At 35.6% G+C, this 26,017-nt stretch overlaps 3 protein-coding genes across 4 annotated transcripts; 1 reads left to right on the top strand and 2 right to left on the bottom strand.

Moving 5' to 3' along the window:
• The first annotated feature begins 1,070 nt into the window (after nucleotides 1–1,070).
• Nucleotides 1,071–7,895, top strand: LOC111367580 (L-ascorbate oxidase homolog). Its single transcript, XM_022988531.1, has 8 exons — nucleotides 1,071–1,348; nucleotides 1,551–1,660; nucleotides 4,955–5,225; nucleotides 5,933–6,035; nucleotides 6,166–6,511; nucleotides 6,619–6,984; nucleotides 7,095–7,173; nucleotides 7,391–7,895. Exons 1-8 carry the CDS (start codon nucleotides 1,226–1,228, stop codon nucleotides 7,601–7,603), a joined length of 1,611 nt encoding a protein of 536 aa, XP_022844299.1. The 5' UTR covers nucleotides 1,071–1,225; the 3' UTR covers nucleotides 7,604–7,895.
• A 7,380-nt stretch (nucleotides 7,896–15,275) lies between these two features.
• LOC111367579 (F-box/kelch-repeat protein At5g42350-like) lies at nucleotides 15,276–17,994 on the bottom strand. Of its 2 annotated transcripts, XM_022988530.1 has the most exons (3): nucleotides 17,951–17,979; nucleotides 17,754–17,809; nucleotides 15,276–17,324 (listed from the first exon to the last, which is right to left on the bottom strand). In XM_022988530.1, the coding sequence occupies exon 3, from the start codon at nucleotides 17,171–17,173 to the stop codon at nucleotides 15,530–15,532; it is 1,644 nt and encodes a 547-aa protein (XP_022844298.1). In that variant the 5' UTR covers nucleotides 17,174–17,324; nucleotides 17,754–17,809; nucleotides 17,951–17,979; the 3' UTR covers nucleotides 15,276–15,529. The 2 variants fall into 2 exon arrangements, with proteins under 2 accessions (XP_022844298.1, XP_022844296.1); XM_022988528.1 differs by having other exon boundaries at nucleotides 17,754–17,994.
• Nucleotides 17,995–20,717: 2,723 nt separating this feature from the next.
• LOC111367578 (probable protein phosphatase 2C 27) lies at nucleotides 20,718–24,522 on the bottom strand. Its single transcript, XM_022988527.1, has 4 exons — nucleotides 23,550–24,522; nucleotides 22,504–22,698; nucleotides 22,131–22,336; nucleotides 20,718–21,467 (listed from the first exon to the last, which is right to left on the bottom strand). Exons 1-4 carry the CDS (start codon nucleotides 23,742–23,744, stop codon nucleotides 20,909–20,911), a joined length of 1,155 nt encoding a protein of 384 aa, XP_022844295.1. The 5' UTR covers nucleotides 23,745–24,522; the 3' UTR covers nucleotides 20,718–20,908.
• Between the last annotated feature and the right edge of the window lie 1,495 nt (nucleotides 24,523–26,017).

Raw genomic sequence — 26,017 nt, 5'->3', positions numbered from 1 at the left:
CAAATGGTGTTGGTGGGGAAGTGGAAAGGACATGGAAAATGTTTTATGAGGGATATAGGTCCCAACTGGAGGTGTTTACACTACACATGTTTCAATCCATCCCTACCAGTAGAAATTAGAAAATACACATAAAGCATGTGCGGGTTGGCCTCAAGACATCCACACTTAGTTCTCAACTTATTATTCGTAAGAATTATTCTCCGCGTACAAGGCTTTTTCATAGGCACCTGCACTTTTATGGTGCCTTTTTGTGATTTTTAATTTAAGAATCAATGATAATGCGTCAAGTAGGATTCTGTAATAATTCTGCGAGAGTTTTTCTGTACGTGTAGTATAACTCTACTCATAATTTGGCTGTGAACTTTCAAAAGAAGCGGATTGGTTCTTACATAATAGACTATTATAGTTGCACAATTGTTCTTAATGTTATATGTTTAATTTTCATTAGAATATTCTTTGTCGAAAATATTTTCGAACGGGAAGACACATGGTTCGCATTCCTAAATTAAATGGATGAAGAGAGAATTAGGTCTCAACAAGCAAATTGATCCCTATTGTCCACCTTGGTAGAAAAAAGCAACAATCAAGGTATAAGTACAATAGAAAATATGGGCAGCAGATACATTTGTACAGTCCGAACTTGACAGCTCGATTGACACACTTCTCACAAGGGTGAAGGACCAGCAGCCAATAAAATAATGCACGGACCTCTTGTCAAACTCGATGTACTTAAATTTTGATTCAAAAAATATTTACAAATAACATTTGGCATGTATTCACTAGAAGATGGAAAAAATAAAAAAGAAACTAGTGGATCACATTTTGCAAAGTAGCTTCGATAACAAAGCTCTCAAAATTTCCTATACTTGTGGATAAAAAAAATAAAAAACCAGAGAGTATGTGGGGCCCCGTCACAGCAGCACCGACACTTTCATTTTCCTATTGCTTTTCCATTGTTTGAATTTAATTTTCCTCCCAATTTCCTTTTATTCTTTTCCCTCTCTTTTCTTTCTTTTACGGCTATTTACTCTTTCTTCCTTGACTTTTTGTATCTGTACCGCACTTTAAATATGCCATGCCTCATCATTCACTTTCCTTAATCACTATAGCCGCCCACCCTCCAAAACACATTATTCTTTTTAAATCCTCACAAACCCTTCTTCCCACAGCCATATTCTTTTTGCAAATTTAAACAGAAGAAAAAAAGCCGAATTCTTATTTCAAAATGCTGCTAAAATTAGCAGTTATGTTCGTGCTTTTAGCAATTGCTGGAGCTGAAGACCCTTACAGATTTTTTACATGGAATGTTTCATATGGTGACATTTATCCTCTTGGAGTTCGCCAACAGGTTTGTTTCATTGTTACTTATAGTAAAGAAGCTTGATCTCTAATTTGTGGGTTTTCATTTGCAGTCGTTTAAAAAGGATTTTCTCTAAGTCATGTAGAGATATGCTATCGAAAAATGCAGTTAAAAAAAGTTACTTTTAAGCGCGACAAATCAATGCAAATTGCTTATTTGTGTATGATCTGTTTGTTTGTTTGGTTTTTAGGGTATTTTGATCAATGGGCAATTTCCTGGACCTGAAATCTACTCTGTTACAAATGACAATCTCATTATCAATGTGTTTAACAGCTTAGATGAGCCATTTCTTATTTCCTGGTAAGAACAATTCATGGATACGCAGTCATTTTTTTATTTTATTTTTTCCAATCATTAGTCAAAAGAAATTATATGCGCTAGATCTCACAATTGACAATGCTGCCCTTCATTGTCCTCACGCATGTCGTACTATTGCTGGTTTTTCCAATGTGAGTTGAGGGATGTGTTGGTAATTTTCTGAGTTTCCTTCTAGGTTAATGCTTACACTGCTTTGAGACAATGACAATGCTGTCCTTATTTGTCGTCACATATCACTCAGGCTATTGCCAGTTTTGTAATGTCAACATTAGGGTTGTGTAAAGTCTATTTAGAAAATAATTGCAAATCAGCACTTTAATGATTTCAATGCTTTCGCAAAATGACAATGCTGCCCTTCAGGGACTCGTATATCTAAGTCCATTGCTAGTGGTTGCAATAAAAGCAGAGAGCATTTCAGTCTTTTCATATAGATCTCAGATCATTTCTAGTTTTTTGCAATACTAAGTTTAGAATTTTCCAAACTTATCATAACGCTCTCTAGTAGGTTAAATAAGGCAGACCCATAAATACCTCAAGTTAGCCTTTGTTTGAGCCACATTCTTTAGGAAAAAAAAAAAAATCATTTTTAAACAGTGATTTAACATAATTTCAACCATATATTCTTGAATGAAAAAATATTACACCCAAATTCGAAACTTTTCCTTACTTTCTAATCACACATTTCACATCGTAACATTATTCAAAAATGTATTTTCTTGGCAAAAATGGGGCTCAAACAAGAGCTTAAATTTGTCAAGCCTCCGTTTGGCCCTCATTCTTGCCAATTTTTTATGGTTGGAATAATATTTTTTTGAAAAATGTGTAGTTGAAAAAGAAAGAAATTTTTTTTATTTGTGTATAATATTATTTTATGGAAGATTGTGTGGTTAAAAATAAAAGAGAAAAATAATGAGAATGAGAATACGGCCAAACAGGGGCTAAATCTATTGTAACATTTTGCAATCTAAAAATTCCATACGTACTGCTAAAATGTCCGGTCCACCAACAGTACAAGGTGGTACATTCTATATGCAGATGGAAATTGTTAAGAATAATGTGTTATCTAGATACTAGATCATCAGTTATTTAGGTAACTATACTTTATATGCTTAATTAATTAAATGAATTATGAGTCGTTACAAGTGAATCTATTATTTAATGTTGTACAGTTTTCACTTAAACTGATCATTGATATTAGTGGTATTGAATAATATTATTCATTGTCGAAGGCCATAAAGCAATCAATGTGCAGCATTATTTACGCCTACCCATTTTGGTGGCAGCACAGTTATCCATGTGAGCATTAAAAATATTAGGGTCCTGAACTTAACTAGATGCCATGCCAGTGCCATGGTGGTACAGTTTTATTACAAAAATAGATTCAATGATATATTTTTATACACGGATATATTTGGCAATCCTTCATTGACAGTAAAAAAAGTTAAACAAAGAATTGCTAATAAAAACCTGTCAAGTAAGTATACCAAAAAACTATTTGGTCGTTGAACGTGTTCAAACAGCACTATTTTATGTAGTATTCACTTACTCACAATAATTCAATTTTAACCAATACGTATTTCTTGTCAACCATCGTCTAATTCGATTTGATTTGCAGATTGATTTTAGTTCTCATGAAAATTCTACACATAAACTAAGCCCTCGTTTGGTAGGAATTTTTCGCTCCAAAATATTGATTTTTTTATCGTTATTTTACTATTTCAACTATTATTTTTGAATTTTTTACTCACATATAGGATTCATATATTCCTCTAACGATCAAAAAATCAATTTTTAAAATTACTATTCAATCTGTACTAAATTTCGTAATTTTGTAATTTGTATCATGATAAAACTGACGTGATCTATATGAGAGAAGAAATTATTTTTATATTAGACTGAAATTTTTGAACTTTTGTTCCACGATGGAAAGTCTGCCCACAGACACCAGATGGGTCTGTTTCATCAAAAGTTGTGACTTAGCACCGCTTTTCTTGATTGGGATCCGGTTCCCACCTATAATTAAATACACACAATTTCAAAAGAATATGTCACAGGATTGGTGTGATCATCTAAAATTATTTTTTAAGTACTATATATATTTCATGAAATATAACAGCCTGTTTGGGGGATTTTTTATCAAAAAAATTTGATTTTTTTATCGTTATTTTACTATTTCAATTGTGATTTTTGATTTCTTCTCTCACAGGCGGATCCAACTTTTCTTCTAACGGTCAAAAAATCAATTCTTAAAATTCTTCCCAATCGGGACCTAAATAATTAATGAATTTTAGTCATGAATGTCTAATTAGATTTAATATTTAATTTTAAACAAAGAATTATTAGTAATTTTTTAAGAAACATTGACATAGGCTTTATCTGGCCAGCTAATCATTAAACTCGTATAAAAAATTTCTAATTCTTGGATATTTCTAGGTATCTGTTAAGTATTAGGGCCCGATTTTTTCCACCAAAAAAATTGATTTTTTGACCGTTATTTTATTATTTCAGCCGTCATATTTGACTTCTTCTCTCACAGGTGGACCTCACTTTTCTCTTAACGGTCAAAAAATCAATTTTCAAAATCACTCCCAAACAGTTCCTTAATGTTTATTTGGTAGGGATTTTGTTAATTGATTTTTTGATCGTTAGAGATAAAATAGGTCTGACCTGTGAAAGAAGAATTCAAAAATGACCGTTAGAATAGTGAAATAACGGTAAAAAAAAATGATGTTAATTGAATTAAAATCCTTACCAAACATGCTCTTAATGATAAGGAATTTTCTTAAAAATTTTTATACGAAAATGTCTGTCTACGTATATGAGGTCCTAGGAATAAATGATCAGTAATTTATTAAAACAAATTCAAAAAATTCAGACTGGCATTGCATGCACTGCACGTGAAAGACAAGTACTGAAATCAGCGTGTGGCCTCTACCCCACATTAACTTTGGGCGGTCCGGCGCATAAAGCTGGGTTGCATGTTTGGCTAAGCTTAAAAAATTAACTTATTTTAGTTATGTTGAAAATAAGCGGTAACTTTTTTTTTTTTTTAGACTTAAAATTAAAAAAGTGTAAGTTAGCCAAAGCAACTGCAAACAAAAAGTTATCCTGTCATCTCCCCTTTTCTCAGTGTTGAGAACAGATTACTCATTGAATTTCGTCTAAGACAGTAAGACAGCGTTGAGTAAACAAAAACATGATTAGGTGGTTGATTTGAACTGAAATTCCAACGTTTTTTAAATGATTATGAAACGAATATGGTTGGGAAAAATGCAGGAATGGAATCCAAAACAGGAGGAATTCATTTGAAGATGGAGTATATGGAACAACATGTCCAATTCCTCCAGGGAAAAACTTTACATACATTCTACAGGTGAAGGATCAAATCGGAAGCTTTTACTATTTCCCATCGCTCGCATTCCACAAGGCCGCCGGTGGTTTTGGAGGCATCAAAATCCTCAGCCGACCCAGAATTCCTGTTCCGTTCTCGGATCCTGCCGGCGATCACACTCTCTTGATCGGAGATTGGTACAAGAAAAATCACACGGTATTCTTTTCCCCCATTCTTCGGCCACTGCTTTCTGCCTCACTGAAAATGCACAGGGTTAGCTGAAAATTTTCTCAACAATTTAGAGCTTGTTCGGCTAAGGTTAAAAAGTACACTTATATACAATGAGTAATTTTTTTAGAATAATTGACTAGCAATAAAAAGTTAGAAATAATAAGTTATTATTTTCATTTATCCAAACACGTTTGAAATAAATTGTTACAATTTGATTAATTTGTGCCGTTGTGCCAGTAAAGTGGATGCTGCTGCCAATTTTATTTGGGCCATGAGCTTTAATTTTCAGTGTTGGTAATTAAGAGCTTACCACTGTTTAGAAAGTGCGCCATCACAGGTAGATATCTTATGATCCAACTTCTTTAGACGCCCAGATAAAAGTTGGGCTTTGTGAATCACATCTGACTAATTGAGGGCCCACCTTTCTTGTCTAGTTTATCGCTATTTGACTCGGACCAGTTATAAAAAAGTCGAGATATTTCGAATTGTTTGTTGACACGGACCGCACTGGAATGTGCACTAGGCAAGCAAAACTTTAATGGAAATCGTGTCTAATTTAACCTCGAAAACTTGGCATGTTTGATTATAAGCAATTAGTTACTTTCGTGGTCGAATTTGAAAATAAGCTAGTAGATCTCGCATTTAGAATCGATGTTATTAGTTGATGCAAGCTTTGATCTTCATCTGTATAGGCCTTGAAGGCAATTCTCGACAGGGGCAGGAAGTTGCCTTTCCCAGATGGAATTCTCATTAATGGACGTGGTACCAATGGCTTCTCTTTGACCGTCGAACAAGGTTTGTCAACTGTCATCTATAAATACGTGCATTGTTTAAGCAACTTACATTTGCTAAAAGTCGATCAATCTGTTCCAATTTCTCAACTGTTTGCTATGTCTAATCAAAATCAGTGCTATGTGTATAACAGGAAAAACTTACCGGCTTAGGATATCGAATGTTGGATTACGACATTCACTCAATTTCCGCATTGAAGGACACAAGATGACATTGGTCGAAGTGGAAGGAACTCATACTCTTCAAACTAAGTACTCGTCCCTTGACGTTCACGTTGGTCAATCTTACTCTGTGCTTATAACGGCAGATCAAGAAGCTAAGGACCACTACATTGTTGTGTCCTCCCGCTTCACTAGTAAGATACTTACTACGACTGGAGTTCTTCACTACGCGAATTCAAATACTCAAGTCTCTGGCCCACCACCCGGTGGACCAACAATCCAAGTTGATTGGTCGCTAAACCAGGCTCGCTCGATCAGGTAATATCATCTTCTTTTTGTATTTAGCTATACACCGGATTCAGCATTCTAATCCTTTTTTGATTAATCAATAAGTGATTATTTTATGTGAATTGTTCGTATTTTAGGACTAATCTTACTGCAAGTGGACCGAGACCAAATCCACAAGGTTCATACCATTATGGCATGATAAACACTACAAAAACTATTAGACTGTCAAGTTCTGCTGGCCAAGTTAATGGTAAACAGAGATATGCGATCAACAGTGTATCCTTTGTGCCAGCCGACACTCCCCTAAAGATTGCCGACTATTTCAAAATTGGTGGAGTTTTTCGTGTTGGGAGTATCTCTGATGCTCCCACTGGTGGAGGAATATACCTCGACACGTCCGTACTCGGTGCTGATTACAGAGCATTCATTGAAATCGTTTTTGAAAACAATGAGGACATTATACACAGCTATCACCTCAATGGCTACTCCTTCTTTGTAGTTGGGTGAGCACCGGAAAATAAAGTAGTACCCATTCATTTTTCGTATATTTTGAGCTTGTTATCTTTCATTTCTTCTGTACACATATTTAGTAATTGCTTTGTCTCGAATCCAGAATGGACGGAGGACAATGGACTTCCAGTAGTAGAAACCAGTACAATCTCCGTGATGCAGTTTCTCGTTGCACTACTCAGGTGAGATGAAAATTTCTCTAATCTCATAATCTCCTAGCAATACACTGTCATGGCTTGTTCGATAAACGGGACCATACCATACTTTACGATATTAAAGTAAAAAAGAAGAAGCTTAAAACACGATTATTCAACATTGCGTACCAAACACTCATTGAAAAGAAATTCCACGAACGAAAATAACTAGACCTGAAAATTTTCCTATTGTTGGTACTTGCAGGTGTATCCCAAGTCGTGGACGGCAATTTATGTCGCACTTGACAATGTGGGAATGTGGAACCTAAGATCAGAGTTTTGGGCTCGACAGTACCTCGGACAACAGCTCTATTTGAGGGTATATACCGACTCAAATTCATTGAGGGATGAGTTCCCCATTCCCAAGAATGCACATCTCTGTGGCCGGGCAGGCGGCCGACGCACACGTCCTCTTTAACTTGCCAAACAAGAAATCCCACGGCTAGCTGGGAAAAGTTGCCTAGCTTGAGGAAATGAAGAGTAGAATTTGCTATGGAGAAAATTAGATATTTTCCTGAAGTTTATTCTCAGGTACTAAATCAGCACCTATGCAATTATGTTTAGGATCGTGTCTTTCTAGTATTTCAAAGTTAATGACCTTAGCTCAAGGTCACATTCTTTTATCTTCCACCCAAGATTTGTCTGGTTTGTATTGTTTTGGATTCTATACCATTATATTTAATAATAGAAGTAAGTGGTTTTCCCGTCAAGCTTCTGCCTTTTTCCCCCCTCAATATCGCAGAGTTATACAACGAAATAATTTATACTCGTGTTGCATTGTTTTTGAATTGCAGTCTTGGATTATAATTAAGTGGAGAAGAAGTGTTGGATTTTGATAAACTCTTCCTATGAAACAATCGACCCTTTTATTGATGATTAAAGAAAGATTAGTAAATACAACTGTTCAAGGACGGATACAAGCATGGGCTCGACTGTGCTTAGCCCGTGTCCGCCCTGAAAATGTCTACTTTATTCTTAGTAGATTTTATTATTATTATTATTATTATTATTATTATTATTATTATTATTATTATTATTTTAAAGATAAATTCATGTATATTTGTATTGTAGCCTGTGTCCAAATTTAAGGTTGGATCTGCCACTGCAACTTTTACAAGCAAGTACATGTTTGGTACAAAATTTTTTAAAAGATTGAAAAATATAATAAATAAGAATTTCGATTTTTAAAGTGTATGGAACTGTTCCATCTCCTTACAAAACATCGACAAAAGATTCTTTACTAAATCAACAATTTAAAATTTAAAACTACCAATCACAGGAAACTCAAAAGGTGTATCTTCGCCCCTTACAGAGCTTTACTATCAATTCATTTCTTCTTTGCGAACTAAAATTTTTCTCGGGTGCAAATTGGAGTAATTTTCTTTGATTCCCTTCCGTTCTCAGAACTCTCCGTTAAATGAATGGATTTCTGTTGTCACAGGAAAAAAATTGAAAATTTTGCCAAGATTCGATTCTGTACATGAAGCACGGGGGGGCCTTGTTTTTATCTCCACGCTACTGGGTGAATTCTGCACTAAAATCGTGTAAAGGAACTCATTTGCTCATTTTACCTTGTAAATAAATTTATAATTAATTTCTTGTAGTTTATTGATTTATTATTTAGTGATAAGTGTTGTGAAACTGGAAGGCAATATGACGCAATATGAAGTGTATGATCGCACACAGAATATAAGATTAAAAGCAAGAAATAGTTTGGAAAAGAAATTAAGTATTTTATTCAACAACCAATGGAAAAAATGATATTGTTACAGTAATCTCAACAATTTTACTAAATTGAATGAAGAGTCTACATTTATGGGAGACATGTCAAAACCCTGGAAATAACTCAAAATATGGAAACTATGTCAAAATATGTGTGAAACCGACAAAAGGAGGAAATCCCAGACGATGCTGTTGCTCATGCGAGAGCTCCATGATAGGCGGGCGACAGCTCCCAGGTTCAAAAGTTCGCCTCTTGCTCGAGGCCAGTTAACGGTAAGCTAGTAAAAATGCGGTGACTTTTCTTCTCAATTCACAATTTTGATCTTTTCAAGACAACTTCAACAAAACTCTAACACCCACTAGAATTGGGGTCAAACTACAACAGATCTCCACCTTGAACCAAATTTTGGTGTAGTGATGAAACTCCAAAATTTTTCCACCTGAAAAAATAAGCCAAACTACAACGAAACAATTGAACTCTTTAACACAAACCAAAATTTTCCAAACACACAAAAATACTCTTCCTCTTCCACAAAATCTTACAGGGATACACAAACCCAATCATCGGGTTTCCAAAAAAATTCACAAAGAGTTTAGAAATAACCAAACAGGGTTGAAGCATACTATAGCAAAATCAACTTTTAAAGTTTTCACCGAAGGCCCCTTGTTGTCTCGACACCTTCAAAAACCTCAAAAGCATGCTCAACAAAATCATCATCTTTGTACTTATCTCCAATGGGTCTATCCCTAGCAGTTAAATACGATAGAACCGTGAAAAATGATAGCAAAGCGAAACTACCCTATTCTCCAAACTTGACTGAGTAGTATTCTTCAATGTGGACATAGAGCCAAATCCCAAAGGTACGGGTTAGTTCCCCAAATAGTCACTGAACTTTGCCAAAAGTACTGAAAATGTCATCAAACTTCAAAACTTCCTTAAATAGTCACTGAACTTTGCAAAAAGTTCCTAGGAGGTCACTCAACTTTGTAAATTGAGACCCCAAACAGCACTGATTTAGTGACTTCTTAAAAACTTTTTGCAAAGTTCAGTGACCTTCTAGGAACTTTTTACAAAGTTCAGTGATTATTTAGGGATGTTTTAAAATTCAGTGACCTCTTGTGAACTTTTTACAAAATTCAGTGATTATTTAGGAAAGTTTTGAAGTTTCGGTGTCCTTTTGGGTACTTTTTGGCAAAGTTCAGTGACTATTTGGGTATTAACTCCAAAGGTACTGTACCAAAATTAATAGCTACCACGATACTAAACCTGTGCTGCCTTTTCTTTATCGATTCTGCCTGACCATGCAAGATGATAACTGAGACCCCTTCTGTCCCTCCAATACACACCCTTTCGAACCTTCAAGACTCTACCTGCTCCTAAGAACGTGCACCCCTTCGAATCAAGAGTACTCAATGAAATGAGATTCTTCTTCAAAACTGCATATGTCGAACTCAAGTATTCTACATGTTCCATCTACCAACTTAAATCTAACTCTTCCAATACCAGCTGCCCGACAGGATTCGTTGTTACCCATGACAACGACACATTGGATCACCATTTCATATGTTTCAAATAGGTACCGATTGGGACGCATATGGAACGCACAAGCTGTATCCAAAATTCATTCCTCATCAAGTTTGGATTCCATGCAAGAAATTGCCAAAAAGATCTTCATCACTCAAATAGTCCTCAACTATGTTAGCGTCATCCAAAGTGTTTGAATGCTTCCCATAATTTATAGTTGAATTACCTTTGCTCTAACTTTTTTCAATCTCTCTTGATGTGTCATTTCTTCTTGCAATAAAAACAATCCTGATTACTATAACTAGACCTCGACTTAGCCCTTCCCTAATTACCATGAACCACAAGACCATCTCTATCTCCGGACTTAGATCCAACTAGATGCTTCATCTTCTCTTTTAAGAACAGGACATCATACACATTTTCAATGGTGAGAGTATCACGACTAGACAAAATCGTGTCCCTAAACAAAGCAAACAAAGCAGGCAGCTAACACAGCAGTACTAAGGCCAAATCCTCTTCTTCGTATTTTACCTCTAATGCCTCCAAATTAGCGACAATCTCCTTGAACACAGCTAGATAATCTTCTAAAGATCAGCCATCTGCAATGTGATGAGAATACAACCTCTGCTTCAGATGCAATTTGCTCATCTGATTTTTAGTCATGTGCATTTGCTCCAACTTCAACCACAATGCAGCTGCTACCATCTCCTTCAAAATGTCTTGAAGAATATTGTTAGAGAGATGAAGGCAAATATGTGAAAATGCCTTCCAATCTTTCCTTTGTTTCTCCTCTATTGTCCACGTTGTAGGCATCTTGTCAAATTCTAACAACACATCATTCAAATCCATCTACGGCAATATAGCTCCCATCTTTACTTACCACAACGAAAATATTGTATTGTGATCCAAAAGCGAAATTTCATACTTCATGACTACCATCGATAACAAAATCCTTAAACAAAATCGCAATAGTTCTGATACCACTTGTTATGAAACGGAGAGGCGATATGACACAATATGAAGTATATGATCACACACAGAAAACAAGATTGAAATCAAGAAATAGATTGACAGAGGAATCATGTATTTTATTCAACAACCAATGGAGAAAATAATACTGTTACAGCAATCTCAGCAATTCAACTAAACTGAATGAAAAGTCTACATTTATAGGGGACATTTCAAAATCCCAGAAGTAACTTAAAAGATGGAAACTAGGTCAAAATATGTGTGAAATAGATAAAAGGAGGAAATCCCGGATGATGTGTCGCTCGAGCGGCGTTTTGCGTTGGGCGAGCAATCACCCTGTTGCTCAAGTGAGACCTCGACGACAGGCGGGTGACGATTCCCTGCTCCAATAGTTCACCTATTGCTTGAGCAGCGAACTAGTGATAAGCTAGCGAAAATACAGGGAACTTTTCTTCCCAATTCATAATGTTGATCTCTTCAAGACCACTTTAACTAAAATTTCAATACCCACTAGAATTTGGGTCAAATTGCAACAAATCTCCACCATAAACTAAATTCTGGTGCAGTGACAAAACTCTAAAATTTCTCCGCAAGAAAAAATATGTAAGACTGTAACGAAACAACTGAGCTCTTCAACCCGAACCAAACTTCTCCAATCACACAAAAATAATCTTCCTCTTTCACAGTATCCTTCATGGATACATGAACCTAATCATCGGGTTCCCAAAAAATTTCACAAAGAATTTAGAAATTACCAAACGGGGTCGAAGCACACTGTAGCATAATCAACTTTCAATACTTTCACCAAAAGCCCCTTGCTAGTCTCGACACTTTCAAAAATCTCAAAAGCACGTGCAACAAAATTGTTGACCCCCGAACTCCGACCTCATTATAAATTGTCCATAGGCCCACTTTAGTAGATTTCAGTTCGGCATTTCTTCGCCGCCTTTACAAAAGATAGACATTATGATTACCCCTTGTCACATCACATGCCCAATCTCACGCACTTGCCATAAGTGATGTAATCACCGCCCAATGCTACCAATCTAAGGTCTGGAATCTTCAATTCTTCACAGGTTATCATTTCTCAGGGAAATATTGACACATGGTCACCGATCTCATCGTCCAATCACAAAAGAATTTGGTGACCTGACTTTCGAGCTCGACACTGTAGTTGATTTGACTGATTTTACATAATTTCTGCTGGGAACCATGTATAACTAATGAAAGAATAGAAAGAAAAACACAACAAACTCAGTACGCAAAAACAAAGAAAACTTTAAAGGAATTTACCCACTATTATCTTCGAATGGCCCCTCTTTCTTAAAGTTGATTCGAAATTAACTTTTACAAATTTCGACGTCAACAAAAATCATTATCCATGTACTATCTCTAATGGGTCTATCCCTAGCAGTTGAATACTATGAAACCATAACCAATGGTAGCAAAACGAAATTACATATATCCTCCAAACTTAATTGAGTAGTATTCTTCAATATGGACCGACACAGAGCCAAATCCCAAAGGTATTGTACCAAAATTAATATCTACCACAATATTAAATCTGTGCTGACTTTTCCTCACCGATTATGCTCAACCTTGCAAGATGATAACCAGGACCTCTTCTGTCCCTTCAATACAACACGGACGTCCTTCCTAACCTTCAAGACTTCACTTGCTCTGAAGAACGTGTACCCCTTCAGATAAGAGTATTCAATGAAATGAGATTTTTCTTCAAAACTGGAATATGTCAAACGTGATCAAGTGTTTTATATGTTTTATCCACTAGCTTCAATCTAACTCTCCCAAGACCAGCTACTCGATAAGATTCGCTGTCACCCATGACAACGACACTCTACGTCAACGTTTCATATGTTTCAAACAACTTCCAATTGGGACACATATGGAGCGCAAGCTGTATCCAAAATCCATTTTTCATCAGGTTTAGAATTCACGTTAGAAATCACCAAAAGATTTCCATCACTCAAATAGTTCTCAGCTACGTTGGCCTCGTCCAAAGTGTTTGATTGCTCCCAGAATTTGCAGTTGAATTATCTTTGCTCTGTAACTTTTAGCAATCTCTCTTAATGTGTCATTTCTTCTTGCAATAAACAAACTTGATTACTATAACTAGACCTCGACTTACCCCTTATTCGGACACCATGAACCACAAGATCATCTCCATCTCAGGATTTTGATCCAACTAGATACTTCATCTTCTCCTTTGAGAACAAGGCATCATACACTTCTTTAGTAGTGAGAGTATCACGACTATATAAAATCGTGTCCCTAAATGAAGTAAACAAAACGGGCAGCGAATGCAACAAGATTAAGGCCAAATCTTGTTCATCATATTTTACCTCTAATGTCTTCAAATTAGTGACAATCTCCTTGAACACAACTAGATGATCTTCCAGATATCCGCCTTTTGTAATGCGATGAAAATACAACCTCTAGTTCAGATGCAATTTTGCTGACCAGACTTTTAATCATGCACAATTGCAACAACTTCAACCACAACATAGCTGATGTCGTCTCCTTTAAAACATCATGAAGAATATTGTTATAGAGATGATGGTGAATTTGTGAAAGTGCTTTCTGATCCTTCTGTTGTTTCTCTTCTGTTGTCCAAGTTGTGGGCATCTTGTTATATCTTAACAATGCATCATCCAAATTTATCTATGCCAATATAACTCACATCTTCACTTGCTACAACGAAAATCTTGTATTACAATCCAAAAGTGAAATTTCTTATTTCGTGACTACCATCGATAACATAAACATCAAACAAAATCACAACCAATAGTTTTGATACCACTTGTTATGAAAATGGAGAGGCGATATAATACAACATGAAGTATATGATCGCACATAAAAAACAAGATTAAAGGTAAGGAATAGATTGATAGAGGGATCATGTATTTTATTCAACAACCAATGAAAAAAACAATATTGTTACAGCAATCTTAGCAATTCAAATTAAACTGAATGAATGGTCTACTATTTATAGGGGACATGTCAAAACTCTAGAAATAACCTAAAAGAGGAAAACTAACTCAAAATACGCGTCAAACCAACAAAAGGAGAAAATCCTGGACGGCGTTGCCGCTCAAGTGGCTTCTAGCAACAGATGAGCAACAACTCCTTGCTCTAAAAGTCCAACTACTACTCGAGTAGCCAGTTAGAGGTAGACTAGCGAAAATGCTGCGACTTTTCTTTCCGGTTCATAATTTTAATCTCTTCAAAATCACTTTTACTAAAACTCCAATCCCCACTAAAAGTTGGGTCAAACTACAACAATAAGCGACTTAAATTCTTGTGAAAAACACAAATATATTTAACCATATCTTGTTTGAATATTGAGTAAGTTTGAATAAACATTGTACCTAAAATTTGAGACTGTTATTCAAATATAAATTTCTGTATTTTCTTTTTTATGTTAGTTCGTCGAACCTAGTTAAGATCACTTGATTATCACTTGATATGGAAACTCTTGTACAATACAATTGTTAATTTACAAGAACAGTAGCACAAATTATTCAGAATTTATACAAATAGAGAATCATATGAGATTTTCTTTTCCCATTTTTTTTTTTTAAAACTCGAAATGGAGAATTTATGTAAGAAGAAATCGAGAATAAAATAAGTACCATACAGAAGCGGGTTCTTATATTGATTCAGCTATAAAAACGTGGTTCTCTAATCTCTTTCCTTATTCAGACCTCAACTCCCAGTCTCCGGCTCGCTGCATGATATTCTTATACGCTTGTGATCAAGTTGTTGGACCAATAAACACTTATTATCAGAAATAAGAAAAACTGAAGTCTGAAAGTAATGGCATGTCACAATTTTATCAGAAAGAAAGAGTCCCAAGTAATCAAAATGGAAATCAGAATTCAGTACCCCATAAGAAAGATTAAGCATTCCAGTAAACAACACACAGAAAACACATGCTAACGAATATGCAGTGAATCAAATCCACAACTTATTTCTATTCCCGCAAAAAATATTACGGCAGGACCAAATAAACATCCTTAATACAAGAGCCAGAAAGATAAATGTTACAAACTCTACATAAAGAATTCAAGGTCGGTCTTGCCACGATGTTGCAGATGTCGGAGGTCTTAGTTACAAATGCAGCGCTGCCATTGACTTTGTCATGCATGACGAGGTGTCCAGTTCACGTGCAATATGATTCCTCGAAATATGACTCCAGGTTGCACCCGTGTCAGTCACATCACACATAGTCACGAAATCCAAAACCTGTCCGAATATTTTGAACATCTCGACCCCAAATATAAGGTTTTCATCAGTAACAAATGCAGCATTCCAGTCCATTGGGGCATCTGGATGTATCGAAACTTCATTCCAAGTAAGATACATAAGATCAAGCTCCCATAGCTTTCTAACTGCTTTGTTTCTCCTGCCTATACGACCGTCTCCCTCACACCACGAGACGGATAGCATGAACAGCCGACTTTTACAGGATATAAGTTTTGGATAGTAATCGTGAACTCGAGGTGGACATGGAGTCGTTTGAATTCTAACCCAGTATCCCCTCTCTATGTCATATCCAGCGAGCTTGTCGCTCTCTGAGTAAACGTAGAACGTCCCATTACAAACAACACCAGAACAAGCCACCCCAAAATTTAGAGGTAGCCTCTGGATTTCAATCCATTTATTTAATACAGAATCATATATTTCCCCAGAATCTAATGGCTCATCCCAAGATCCAAGGCCTCCCACAGCAATCAATACATATTTTCTACCATATTTGGGGCATGACTTTTCATTTTTTTGCCTTGGCTTGATATTGGGAAATGGTGGAATATCATTTTCATCAAAAGCGTGTCTAGATTGGCGTCTAAGTGAAAGTCTGTGAGGATCCTCGTAGACATCTGATACACCACCAACCCTTGACCTGTTTAAATGTCTGTCCGAACGATCTTGCTGATCTCTGACAATTGAACAATCAGGACTAATCTCGGAAATTCCTAAAATAGGTGATGATCTGGCGTACTTCATGGATGCAGCTCTACTCCACGATGCAGTCGAGGGGCTAAAGACCAAAACTCCTTTGTGCGTCTTGAATGAGTTCCTATCCACCTTTCCAAAAGTAGTCAAGCTAGAACAACCTCCGACTATGTAAACATCATCCCTAATGCTAGCAACAGAAAATAAAAACCTTCCCTTGAGAATTTGACCATCTATTTTGTGCCATTGCTTAAGGGAAACATCCAATGCGTGTATTTCCCCTGAACAATAACCATTTTTAACAACACCAAAGAGAAACAACCATGGACTCCGGAATAAGCCTTCTACTCTCATCTGCATAAATCGAGGGGTTGTGGTCAAGTTCTTCCATTTCCTACAAACAAGACGAGCATTCATGAGACTTCCAAATGGGAGTCTCACCAAGCACATTTCTAGAATGTCATCCGGAAGATGCACGTTCATGCAACTATTTTGTTGTTTTTCTTCACATCCTAAAAGCTTTCTGTTGTTCCTCTTCCAAAATTTCTCTTTCATTCCATAGGAAAAACAATCTATAGTTCCTTCATCTGTTCCACATATGGTTGCACGCCTTTTCACTTCTTTGATTGTACTCGACCTTCTTCTGATGCATGGATCCCCAAACACTTCACTCATATCAGCACTCACTTTGCAACCTCCTCTGCCATAAAGAGTAAGACAATTTAAAGACATTTCCTCAGTATCATCCCCATCATCACCTTCATTTCTGCAATTCTTCTTTTTTGGCTTTTGATTCATAGTCCTGACCAGACTTTTCCGACACGCTCAAGTACTCAAATCCCCACAAATAGGTTCTTTTCCCGTCAACCTTTAAGACTTCATCTTGTATCATAATTTTTCGAATTTGTCGCAAATTCCAGGTGCTGCTATTCTCATGCTCATTATTACCCTACACGGAGCACATAAGAAAGTTTAAGAACTACATATTTCAATAATCAACCTACAAAGGGCTGGTACTATTTCACCGAATACTAAATAAGAAAAAGAAAAAGCACTAAGAACAGTAAAATCCCATAAAAACCCATAAATAATCAAGGTATAAGGGCTCAAAAAGGAATTAGAGTTCCAAAATTTTGAAAAGGCAATTAGGTTCTTCTAAAACTCAAATGAAATCCTCGGATTACTATCTTGCAAGGCTCAAACATATCCTGGGCCTGTTAACATAAAATCACAAGCCTAACAAATAAAATAAAATACATTTTATAACTTGAAAGGAATTTCACACATCAATGGGCACAAGAAATGGAATCGAAGATCCATATAACCATTGAAAAACCAGACCAGTTCAAAAAATAACAAGAAACAAAGAAAGACGAACCTTGGAAGCAAATTCCTTTTTCAAAATCCCACCATCTCCAAATCGAAGATCAATTTCTAGAGAAAAAAAAAATGAGAACTGTCAAATGAGATCCAATCAGCATAAGAAGTCAATTAGTGATCAGACATCCAATCGTCATATAAAAATCGAGTCTTTATGGGATGAAGAACAAAAAAATATACATCACCGAGACTGACATTTTATTTTCTTTTCTTTCGTTCGTTTGTGCACTGTTTGGCACTGTGGGGGAATGAATTTCAGTGAATTGTCACTACCAACCGGCTTAAATAACTTAGGACCTGTTTGGGCCCATTTTTTCACCCAAAAAATTAATTTTTTGACCGTTATTTCACTATTTCAGTCGTCATATTTGACTTCTTCTCTTACAGGTGAATCCCACTTTTCTCCTAACGGTCAAAAAATTAATTCTCAAAATCACTCCCAAACAGACCCTTAATAAAGAAATTTCATTAGAGGTCACCTACCTCAGAGGTTATTTCATGTTAGTCACTCGATTTTAATTTGTTTTAATTTGATCACTTTTCTTATATTTTGTTTAAATTTACCTATCGTATGATTCTATTTTTAACCGTCACAAAAACTTATGGAATTTGTGACCTACTTATATTTTTGGCAACACAATTTCTTTTGGTACTAGAAAAATTGTATTTCTAAATTTCATATTTATCTTAGAATAATAAGTCTATTATAATGTCAAATGACATACACTACATTGATCAGTCACGCACAAAATTCTTATTCAAATTAAAAACTTAATTGGTCATATCATGAATTCTATCAATTTTGGTAACGATTTGATGAAAATGATTACATTAAAATATAAATATAAGTTGGATGATTTCATCAAATAAAACTTCTGTGATTCATTATATCTAAAAATTCAAAAAAAAAAAATCATTTAAAATGAGTCAAAAATCAATTGGCTCACTTCAAAAATCTGTTTTACTCTCGATTCGATGATTTGATCATCAAACCTTTATTTTTCTGAGTTGATGCTCAAATTGATTTTCAAAATACGGATTGAAATAAATAAATAAAAGAAGGTTGGATTATCGAGGTTAAATAAATAAGAATTAGATAAACAATTGAAATAACCCTGCAAATTGGATGGCCTTAGATGAAATTTTCCCAATATAATAACGCCCTTCAAAGTTCAAACATCAACACCTTAAAAAAAAAAAAAAAAAAGGTTGAACCCCAACCTTGAGGATGCTCATCGTCCCGTCTCTAGAGTTTTGTGATGGAAGTAAATTCCAGCAGGTCAGGGAATAAAAGCTGTCTGTACACTATGCCTACAAAGAGTCCAATTTCATGTCTCAGGAATCGAACCCCCACACTGCGATTGTTAGCAAGATGTGAGATAACCTCACTCCTATCCTTTGCACCACTGAGCTATGCCCCGAGGGGCTTCAAACATCAACATCTTCAACTCATTCAAGTAGGATTTTGTTTTGTTTTTGTCAGATTTGCTGTTTCTTTCCTTTCGCATTTTCCTTTTTTTTTTCTTTTTAATTAATGGGTTTCATCATTGTTGCATAGCCTTTTCATGTTATTTTACACAATTGAATCAACCTTTCCCCACATATTTAGGCAATTTTTTAGTTGTAAATTTGTGGGCTCGATACAATTTAAAAAAAAAAATGATGTTCTAGGCTGAAATTAAAGGTTTTTATTTTTTGTTAAAAAAATAATAAGACTTAATTACTATTGTAGTAATTGAAAATCATTACGTTCTATCATTTAACAAAAGAAACTACTAATTAAATGAAGATTTCTATTAATGCAATGTCCAACTAATAATAATACGAGTAATTCTCATTTGCGTTATGGAATAAAAGAACTATCCATCGTAAAGAAAAAAAATGTGAGCGAGCATTGTGAGAGATGCATTGGTAGCATTGCCTATTTATTTATTTCTTTTTTTTTTTTTTTAATATTGATCAATTTAATAATATTGAAAAGTTATTTATAAAAATAAAAATATTCGGGGGGCTTTAATTACGACAGCTAGCATCCACGTGTAGGGTACCATAGAATATAATATAATGAATATTGATGAGTTTGGTGGACTAAAGTTGGACGGACCCATAACTTGCTCTTATGGTCAATACTATAATTGATTAAAAGTTATTCCAACTACCTCCAAATTAATGTGGTAGATGTTGTTTGTGTATTTTTTTTATTTTTGCATATAGAGCATGAGATTAGTAATTTCTTTTTTTCATGAAATAAGATTTTTTTTTTATTTCATTATATATTTGATTTTAGTTTTTCAAAAAGAAACTAAATGAAATGTGAAGTTGAAAAGCAAGGATGGATTTTGTACTCGTGAGCGTGTTTGGAAGGGTTAGATTTTAATATATAATAAGAGACGCTACAAATTTTGAAAAAAGTAATTACTAAAATTCTATTAACGCCCACATAGCATTTGATATTAGTCAATTTAGTGAGCCCGATATAATTGGACGAAATGACCAAATGAAAACAACATTAAAGTATAATGATCAAATTGACAAAATTTGAGGAATACAGACCCAATTAAAATTTGGGTGAAAATATAATGATTGCTGGGATAATTAATATTATTGAGGTTGTCCCTGCATCGGTCTTTGAAGGGGTTGGTGGTCATTTTATAAATGTAAGGGAAGGTCTCACCTCTTGAACTAGCTTTTGGGGTTGAAAATGCCCAATATCACCAAACTCTCACATCAGAGCTTAGATTATTAACAAATCTTAGGCTCAATAATCACATGAGATGCAAGTTTGTATGAGGGGGAGACCGATTTGGTCTCCCACAAGACTCAATGCGTGAGAAAGAGGTTGTTCCATATCTGCTGTGGAAGAGGCTGGTGGTTAATTTATAAGTGTGAGGTCTGACTTTTTCATCGCGAAAAAGGAAAAAAACTTGCACAATCCAAAATTTTTAAGAGTCGAAGATATATATTGGACTCTGAAATGGTTCTGAAATTCTATGCATTAGTAGAAATGCATTCTACACTAGCAGAGCTAAATGTTTTGTTCATCCAATTGGTACAATACCACCCCTCTCAAATATACACATGATTCAAAAGATACAAATTACAGACTACGAGACCACTGGAAATAAAAGGGACCCAGTGTCAATTTCCATCGTCTCATGAGTTACTTTCAAGTGCACCTTTAAGAAGATTCAACCCTTCAGCAGATATACTCCTCCTTACTCGACTCTGCATTATTTCTATACGCGGTGGAGGATCTGGGGAGAAACAAATTATAATAACAGTTAAGTTGTCACATGTATTGCGCTTCAGCGCTTCCCGAACCAGCTCTCTTGAGCATCTTTCTGGATCATTGTGCAGCATCAGTTCTTTCCTAGCCATTGTAACAGCAAACTGACTGCTCATAACATCCCAAAGCCCGTCACAGCCCATAATCAAGAACTCATCGTCCTCGGTCAATAGTGTTTCTTGCAACTCGGGCTCAGAGCTTAAAGGGCAAGCAGAACCTTTCGGGCCCTTCATGTGCCAATCTCCAAGGGCTCGTGCTACAGACAATTGGCCATTAAGGTAACCATCGTATATGGCTCCTCCAAGTTTTTCTATCCTAAGTCTTTCAGACGTGCAATTAGGCTTGTGATCTTTAGACAGCTCGATTGCTCTACCCCGTTTCCCCAGCACAGCTCGACAGTCACCTGCATTGGCCACCACCATTGTTCTGCAGAACGTAAAATTATGTTAGACACAATCCAGAACGAGTTCTTTCAATAGACACTCAGAAGAAAGTAAGAGGCTCCACCGAACCACAGATTAAGGTCCCAACTAAGCAAAAACTTTGCAGGATGACATTGGTTATCACACCATTCTTGTCAAAATTGATACTATTTACATTTTTGGTCTTCTAAAAATGATACAAGAACATTTGGAGCATTTTAGCATATTTATTTACATATGTCGTACTGCAATAACCAATTTTAAAGACATTTTGACCCATCACATAGTTTGGATATACACTTGAACGTGCATACCCTAGTCTTAGATAATTTACATACTTCCTTTGGTCAAAGAAACTGGAAGCACTTTCAGAACTCAAGGTAGAACTGGGCTGAAACCTAAAAAGTTGACACCAAAGCAAATACGAACTGCAACAGACAAAGGCTTCCCATCTATTTCTTTTCTCATCCCCACACTCTTGAAACTCATAATTATATCAGTTTCAGGTTTTCCTTTCTTTTATTTACATAATTCTTCCTTCTGATTAATATAAATTGCTAGCAGAAATTGGTTACATGCCATGTATGAATCTTGATATTCAACATGCACATCTTTTGATAATTCACAGGTAAGGCATTAACATCAGAAAAACATTTTGATATCTTACCTTCCAGATATGAGAGCAGTCAGGGCCGTGGTGCCAGAAGATATGTCGAGGGAACTATCATCAGCAAATGCATAATCAGCTTTCAGAAATGCATTCTTAATTGCCTTTTCCATACAAGCAGGGAAACACGAATCCTCAACTATAAACTTGAGAATGTTATTCCTAACGAATGATGCTGCATCTGTACCTCCATGACCATCAAACACCTGCCAATATAGTGTGTCAATTAATGAAAAGTATGGTGAAGACAATTAGGGTAAACATTGAGAGCCAGAAGCAAGATAGAAGTTTTACGAGATTTTATGGTTGCCATTCAATAACTAATAAATTTGTACTATATTTGCTACATGTTAGTAGCATTTGACTTACACACCCCGTAGAAAGCACCAAGCGAAGGAGAACTTGTAATCTCGCCTAAATGTTGAGGCAAATTATTTATGCATATGTGGTAGTCCTCCATGTATGGTTTTGGTCCTTTCTCAGCACAGCTTCCAGATCGAAAAACTGGTATAAAGCTTGACTTTACATCTGAAGGTGACTTGATTTCAATCACCTCAAGATCAGAATCCTAGCCAATATGAGTCAAAACATTAGCCAGGATATTAGTAGTTTATCATACAAAAAGGGTAACAAGAAACAGATAAACTCTAATTCCATAACAAAAATAACACAGAGAAAGAACTTGAATCCTTGTGACTTTTTGAAGTTTGAAAGGTCAGAAGGTTCTGAAGATTGGTATCCTTCTGTACGTGGTTAAAACAGATTCAAGAAGGACTCCACTCTTATTCCTACTTTCAGATTCTCTCCATCTAGGAAAGAAAGCTTAACATAATTAAGGCCCTTTCTAAGAGTGAAAAACAGAGGAAAGGCAACCACAAAGTAGCGATTGGAATCCCTCTGTTTTCACAAGACGTCCACAAAAAACTTAAATACAGTAGTAACAGGACAAAGCTAGCCGGCCTTGCGGCAAAAGAGAACAAGCCAGTAGCATGAAAATGGAAAATAAAGAACAACATAAAGCTTAGTGGGTGGGTCTATGACACAAACCAGCTGACATCCCTAATTAAACAAATTTGCAACTGAAAACAGCTATTGCTAACATTGAAAACTTCATTTTTCAAATAATGAATTTTGATATAGGAATATCATCGAAGTTACGAATGCATGAGTAATTACATAATATACAACAGAAACTGCAATGCATTAAAAGGGACATATCCTTCAACATACCTTTGAAACTACATAACTTCAATTGAATCAAGTACTTCAACTCACATATTATACTAAAGTAAGAATTTGAAACAAAAATTATCTAACAGCAATAAAAAAAAAACTATATACTAGTAATCAGGGAACTTTAAGGTAGATTAACGGAACTAGACAATATTGAAGCTTAATTAGTGAAAAGAATTTATTTACCAAATCTGAGGGTGAGACTAGAGTTGTAGTGCTTATAGAATGCCGTACAATAGAAAGATTCCTTGGGGGTCTACCATTCAAGGATTTCCTCAAATCATCCATACCATCTTTCCCAGAAGGAGCGACATTATCATCACTATTATAATCACCTTCTATGGGAGTGAACAAAGGGGGAAAATCAGTCCCGGCAGCCATATTGCTTCCGAAAACATCAACTTACGTTCCACACAAAATAAATTACTAAAAAGATCCCTTCCTGACAAAAATGCAATTACCCCAGGCAAATTTCGAACCCTCAAAGCTCAGATTTCCCAATCCCCAAGTGCTTTGTAACTTAAATGAGTCAACTAAAAGAAGCTCCGAGAGAATTACCAAAGAAACCTTAATCTTAATCAAGTTCACTTCTTTTCTCAGCAGAGGCTAAAAGATATAAGACATCAATCTTGTATTACTCAACACCCTGAAAATCAAATAAACTCTTCGACCTTACAGATAATTCAAAACCAAGATCAGAATTCAAAAATTTCACCAAATTCACTCAGTTCTTCTTAAAAGATAATTCTTGACAAGCAACAACCTACTTAAGCTACAGGAATCTTATGAAAACCAACTCCAGGAACCAACTAATTACTCCTAAAATATAATCGAACAAACTAAAGAATCATCACAATAAAAATCCAATATCTATGACGACAAAAATAAAAAATAAATTGAACTTAACCCAAAAATACACAGATAATTCTCATAGATTCTTTTGCCCTCTTTCCGTTGTTCTTCTCAGCCAATCAATAAATCCCAGAAATAAAAAATGGAGAGAAATTTCAATCAAGAAGAAAATAAAACGAAAAAAAGTTCGGAAGTTGAAAAAGAAAAAGAAATTTATGGATGCTTTTGTTTTTCTTTTCAATGTGGTTGCCGGTTCGTGACCGGCGACTACAGGTAATCAACACTATCCTCGCAACATGGCGGACAGTAATTGGTTAATATTGATTACACCGGTAGTCTGACAAATTCATCCGAGCCGTTCGATCATGTCCTTTGGAAGATGGGCGGTGATAGATGGCAGAACTTGTTTGCTTTATCAATTAGAGAGAGGTAGGTCCGTTAACGACGGTAGAGACAATAGCACTGATTCTAAACACGTGGCACATGCTCATTGATTGATAGTGGGCTTTTTTCGGCAAAGGTAAAACAGCTTTCTCCACCTTTTTCTCACTTTCTGAAAGTTGGAGAAATGTGGGAATAATTGAGCAGAGTTTGTCCATCTGAATTGTGGGGCTAGATATGGGCCGTTAGATTCGAAATTGAATAAAGCCAGTTAGCCATGGTTAAAAGTTGGAAAGTGAGGAAATAGACTAATATGTAAGAAAATGATTAGATGCTTTTGTTTTAATTTTTCAAGCTATCTAATTATGCATTGACACGTGTCTCATCTAAATTTGAGTATGAATGTGTAATATGATTGTTCGAAATTAGATGGTGATAAATGAGTCATGAATGTGAAGAAACTCATCAACTTCCACTTTTGGCATAATTTATTTGGAGAACTAAATTTGCAATTTTAGCTTAATTATACAAAATGATTGGATCATTGAAAATAATTTGTTGGGTTTAAGTTATTTATCATTGTACATGATAAATATGAACCTAAGATCCCATTCATTTAGCACAAACTTCTAAGTCTCAGATCTACTCCACTTACTAGGAAAGTTTATGATGTGAAATTCTCTAATCCAACTCTCATTGGGAGGTTCCAATTTGGATTCTTATATAAAACTAGCACCAGTCATTTTCCAGAATGGATGTGATTAGGGTTCTTTTATTATGGTTACGTTGCTTTCAAATTGGATGAATGCAAATGTTTCTTCAAGACCAGGCGTTGTAAAAGTCGATGCTATTTTCACTCTCAAATCTACAATCAGAAGAGTTGCTGTTAATGGTTTTAGGTTGCCTCACTTTTTCTTGGCCTGCTTAAGCCAATGCAGAATTGGGCTGGTTTAATTCGGGTTAATGCCAACCAAAAGAAATGTGTTTTGAGCGTTACACGCCTTTTGCCTCTTTGAGGGTTGAGAAGCAGCCACCCATATGGTTGAATGCTAAGCCTTGGATCGCGACCATTGACTTGACCAAATATTTAACTTGGTTCTTGCCTTCTCTTATTCCAGATGGTTCGACACAGTCTCTTCATCTCTTTCCCTTTCTCTGAGTGATAGTTAGAGTTTTCTCTTTTGTAAATTTGTAATTAATCTTTGTGTTTTTCAATCTCTTTTCTTATAAGGTTGATTGTTTAGTACAGTCATTTAAAATTGAGAATAGTGTGATACCAGTTGTAAAGATGCAAGAAAGAATTCGAAGAAACTTATGGTTTCTTCGTCCATTTTGTAACGATTTCTTGGTTATTGTTAGTGGACCTAGAGCTATATTTCATGGCAGATGCTCAATGGATGATTAGGTCGTAAGACTAAACA

This window comes from Olea europaea, chromosome 18 (genome assembly GCF_002742605.1).
Source record: "Olea europaea var. sylvestris chromosome 18, O_europaea_v1, whole genome shotgun sequence".
NCBI lineage: Eukaryota > Viridiplantae > Streptophyta > Magnoliopsida > Lamiales > Oleaceae > Olea > Olea europaea.
This window is presented reverse-complemented; position numbering and strand designations above follow the sequence as displayed.